The sequence below is a fragment of the Dinoponera quadriceps genome, unplaced genomic scaffold, assembly GCF_001313825.1.
Source record: "Dinoponera quadriceps isolate SergipeBrazil2010 unplaced genomic scaffold, ASM131382v1 scaffold1270, whole genome shotgun sequence".
Classification (NCBI taxonomy): domain Eukaryota; kingdom Metazoa; phylum Arthropoda; class Insecta; order Hymenoptera; family Formicidae; genus Dinoponera; species Dinoponera quadriceps.
The window spans coordinates 1,807,572-1,812,499 of NW_014555716.1; the positions used below are offsets into that span (position 1 = coordinate 1,807,572).

General features: G+C 34.2%; 1 protein-coding gene across 9 annotated transcripts in view; it reads left to right on the forward strand.

Moving 5' to 3' along the window:
- LOC106745222 (antitrypsin-like) overlaps positions 1–4,928 on the forward strand; it is a 45,051-nt gene that overhangs the window by 5,543 nt on the left and 34,580 nt on the right. For 8 of the 9 annotated variants that reach the window (XM_014620612.1, XM_014620610.1, XM_014620608.1 and 5 more), the window contains exon 2: positions 2,104–2,365. The exons of the other annotated variant lie outside the window; for it this stretch is intronic. In XM_014620612.1, coding sequence (XP_014476098.1) covers positions 2,356–2,365 — 10 coding nt within the window. In that variant the 5' untranslated portion in view covers positions 2,104–2,355. The remainder of the gene's footprint in view (positions 1–2,103; positions 2,366–4,928) is intronic. 9 annotated transcript variants of the gene reach the window in all.

The following is a 4,928-nucleotide window of genomic DNA, read 5'->3' on the forward strand; positions in this document are numbered from 1 at the left end:
ACACACAAACACACAAAGAGGTGTAAATCCGACCGTGCAACCTCCACCTTGGGTAATGCTAATGCCGGCGGTACCGTAACTTTCAACCCTCATAACTCGAAAAGTACTGATTAAAAAAACGTTTCATTATAGCGTTTTGGAAAGCTCTCGAGGTAAGCTACAAGAATATGCATTGAAAAATGGGGGTTTCCATTTAAGAAATTAAAGGTGACCTTCACGTGATCTTCAAACGACTATCCAAGGTCAAACCAAAGACACCATCTTATGTGTCCCTCGAAGTCACAAAACTTTTGTCTGAAACATTTTTCTTTAAAATGTCGAGTTTACGAAAAAATCGGGTGAGACGGGTGGTCTGGGACACCCTGTATATATATATATATATATTTATTTATTTATTTATTTATTATCTGAACTAATGAACGTACGGGAAGGGTAGACCAGACATTGTATAAAAATAAAAATAATTTCTGAAGATCTCCTATACTGATAAAAGAGATTGGTAATACTTACTTAATGCATTTAGTTAGAGATTTCGGCAGAATATTTGGTAACTGTTATGAAATTTGATATTATTTACGAAGTATTTAGTTGGCCTACATGATGCAGGCAGTTGGCAGTATGGATGACTTTTATTCAAAGTTGAATCAACTAAATAAAATGTAATGCTACCAAATATTTAATATCTGTTGTTAAATGTTTGATATTTATTATTAGATATATTTGGTAAATATTACAAAATTATTCACTTTTAATCTTATAAAATATTTGGTAACTGTTAGTAAATATTTATGATTCCCCTCTTTTTTTTCTCTCTCACTCTCTCTCCCTCTCTCTTTTTTCTTTCTCCTTCTCTCTCTTTTTTTTTTACTCATTTACTATTTACTATTTACTCTTTTTCCCTTCCTCCATAAAGGACACATTATAAACGTGAGATGTAAAGACATGACGAGAGCTTGTAGAACTCGTCGGTTTCTGTCGTCTGATCACTGAAGTAAAACAGTACGGATCGCGATCAGTAGTAGTTGGTTTTGGGTGACTACTACGAGGTCGAAACTAAGAAAAAATTTCTTCATATATGAAGTGAAAAAAATCACATCACAATGAAGTAGGGAATATCAAGTTATCTTAAGATAATTTACGTAGAATGATAAAACTTTTTTAGTAAAATGATGATAATTACCTAAAACAATTTTCCTTACGGACTATATGTTTAGTAATAGTTATCAAATATCAATTCATTTTTTGCTATCAAGATTTGATATTAATTACCAAAGTTTAATTTAACGATCTAAATGTATAGTTCAAACAACTAAATCTTGATTCTTCAAACTATATACAGGGTGTCCCAAACTAATCTCGGTTCCCGTAGTGTGCATGTAAAACAGGTGAAATTGATTAGAAAAGTCCTATATTATTTTGCAAATAACAATTTCGAGTTATTAATGATTGAAAATTGCCATATATAGAGGCTTCTTTAATAACTCAAAAATTTGTGTGTCATTTGCAAAATGGTAAGGAATTTTTTTTTATTCAGAGTAACCTAATCTACAAATATATGACAATTGGTGTGTCTAATGACAGACATCAGTATATTGGACTTTGATCCTTGAACCTTGAATTTGTCGTTGGGTACAATAGTTGTTATATACTTGTAGATTAGACTATTCGGAAGAAAAAAGTCTGTCACCATTTTGCAAATAACACGAAAATTGTTATTAATTAATATTATTTAATATTATATAAATATTAATTAAAGAGTTATTAATTAAAGATAGCTCTATATATGGCCATTTTCAATCATTGATAACTCGAAATTTTGCATGTTATTTGCAAAATGATACAAGACTTTTTCGCTCAGTTTCACCATCTACTTGCACACCATGGAAACCAAGATTAGTTTGGGACACCCTATATATTCACTTCATCCAATCAAATTATTTCGTAACTGTTGTCGGACGTTCGGCCTGCAATGTTTCACCGAATTATTTAGTAACGATTACCAAATTTTGTTATATATTACCGAATCCTTCTTTCGGTATGGGAGAACGGTAGCCATCGGTGACGGCGTTTCTAGATTCCTCTATCGTGTTATTTATATTTCAGGACATACCTAATCTCATGCGGTTCCTCGGGGTCGTTGATGACGATGATTGATTAGAATTCGAGTTGCTCGTACGTCCGAGTCTCGCACGGATTGGTCGTCGCTCGTGCGATCGTTGCACGTCGGCTGTTCGGGGATCGGGATTTTCCCGACGAGGCATCGACTGACGCGTATTTCACGTTCGCTCGCCGATCTCAGCCTCACAGTCGGCATTCCGCGCTCGAAGAAGACAACACCCGTGAGAACGAGAAAAAATGAGCAAGCGTGAGTAATTTGCCGGCTGCTGTGACGGTGATAGCGAACGCAACGAACCAATTGGTCTTTATCGCGTGTCTCGTGCTTTTTCGACAATAATCGACTTTCGGCCGCGAGTAAAATCGATCCGTAGGATTTATCCGATCCGCGAAACGGGGATTGAAATTGAATAACCTCTATCGGGAATTTAAATACCAATATTTTGATAATATTGATACGCGCGAGATTGTGACTTTCACGCTTACCTGTGATGATTAATTCGGGTATCTCTTGCAACACGAAGAGTTCAATCGAACGCGATTTTATTGGAACTGAACGTACATGTTGCGGATGAACGTTCGTGACGTGTATGTTTCTCATGTTCTTCAATTGAAAGAGCGAGAAAATTTTGGACAAGCACAAATATGTAAATGCGAGGTGTATTTTACAAAATACAAAATATAAATCTTTGTTGTTGATTACATATAAAAACTCAATCATTTCTTTGACTTTTAGTAGTAGACGAAAATTTGCTTCAATTGAGAATAGGCGACGATACGTTCAGTTTTTTCATATTCAGAATGATTTCGCGCATAAATATTCCCAAATTTATAGATATATTGCCCAAATATTTTCACATTAATTTGTTAAAATTCATGAATTGACGTCTGTGATTTGTCGAGATTTTAAAAAGCTGCTTTTGGAAAAAGTTAAAAACGCGAGTTTCAAACGGAGATTTTTAATTAGCTTTTGCAATAACATAGAATCAGATGAAGCCGATCGATGGCACAATCGACTCTACGACCGCGATAACCTCTTTGCGCCTGAAAATGCTTATTAGCGGACTTGCGTTTATCGGCTCGTCGACGCGCAGCTCTCAGTCGCCCTGTGATTCGCTAAATTCTTTCCGGCTCGCGGCGTGTTATCGATCGCGCAGAGTTATAGCTGAATATCCCACGGTAATTCGCGTTCAGCGCGAGTCATAATTCTCTCTCTCTCTCGCGATAGTGACTCCCAAGGTGATCCGCTTCATGCGAGCCCACCATCGCCACATCGTCGGTCGATGATTTATATATGCGCCTGCAGAACATGAATTTTTCTCTTTATTATGATTTAATATTAGCTTCACTGAGAGTGTTAGTGCTAATTACTACGGACGAAACGCGCTCGTAATAATATAGGATTTAGGATCCTATTCTGGATGCTTCGAACTAAGTATCTTTTTGATTCTCAAGCTAAAACAACGTTACACGTAACGCTCCGTACAATTGTGTATGAATTTTGTCTTTATATAATCATATATAGTTATATATGGTCATATAAAGAAATAATTTACAGATAATTTTATTATATACAGGGTATCCCAAATTAATCTCGATTCCCGTGGTGTGCAAATAGAACGAGTAAAACTGAGTAGAAAAGTCCTATAGTATTTTGCAAATAACACGCATAATTTCGATTTATCAATTATTGAAAATGGCCATGTATAGAGGCTTCTTTAATTAATAACTCAACAATTTGCGTATTATTTGCAAAATAGTGAGAGACTTTTTTTCCGAATAGTTTAATCTACAAGTATATGACAACTATTATACCCAACGACAAATTCAAAGTTCAATATACTGATGTCTGTCATTAGACACAACAATTGTCATATATTTGTAGATTAGGCTATTCTGAACAAAAAAATTCCTTACCATTTTGCAAATAACACACAAATTGTGGAGTTATTAATTAAAGAGGCCTCTATTTTCAATCATTGATAAATCGAAATTTTGCGTGTTATTTGCAAAATAGTATAGGGCTTTTCTGCTCAGTTTCACCCATTCTACTTGCACACGACGGGAACTAAGATGGCAATTGATATCCAATTGTTCAACAGGCTCCTTTTGTGTTTGACAAGAATTTTCTTGTAATAGCTGATCCAATCTCTGGTCTTCAATTTTTTTTGGTGTTCCCGAACAATGTTGATCGGAAAGATCGGAATTACCCGTCCGAAACTTTCGGTACTATCTCTTGCACGTACTCTCAGACACTGTATTTTCCCCGAAAGCAGAGCAAATCATTTCTTTCGCCTCGAGAACACTTTTTTTTGCAGAAAAACGAACAGAATACACTCCTCACGTGGTTGTCGGACGATATCGTGCTCGCTTTTGAGACTTGTGAGGTTAAAGATTGGTATTCGAATCCCCAAAGCAACGGGAGAAAGATTAGAATTTGAAATAAAGTTACAGTTGATTAATTCGGAGAGGTCAGAATTTATTGGAAACCTAATATATTTTTAAATTTTTTAAATAAATGAAAAATTATATTTTCTATTGGAAAGCTTTTCAGTAATACATACAAAAATGTTCCTTTATAAAGAAATAGAGATAAAAGGTAAATATATTTCATCCATAACAAAAAATAAATTGCTTAACGTTAATATAAAAAATTTAAACAGTATTTTTCCTATGTTATTAGAGTAGGCGATTATATATTATATATATATAATAATATATTATATATTATATTAGAGTAGAGTATATATTATATATATATATATATATATTATATATTATATTAGAGTAGGCGATTATATATATATATATAT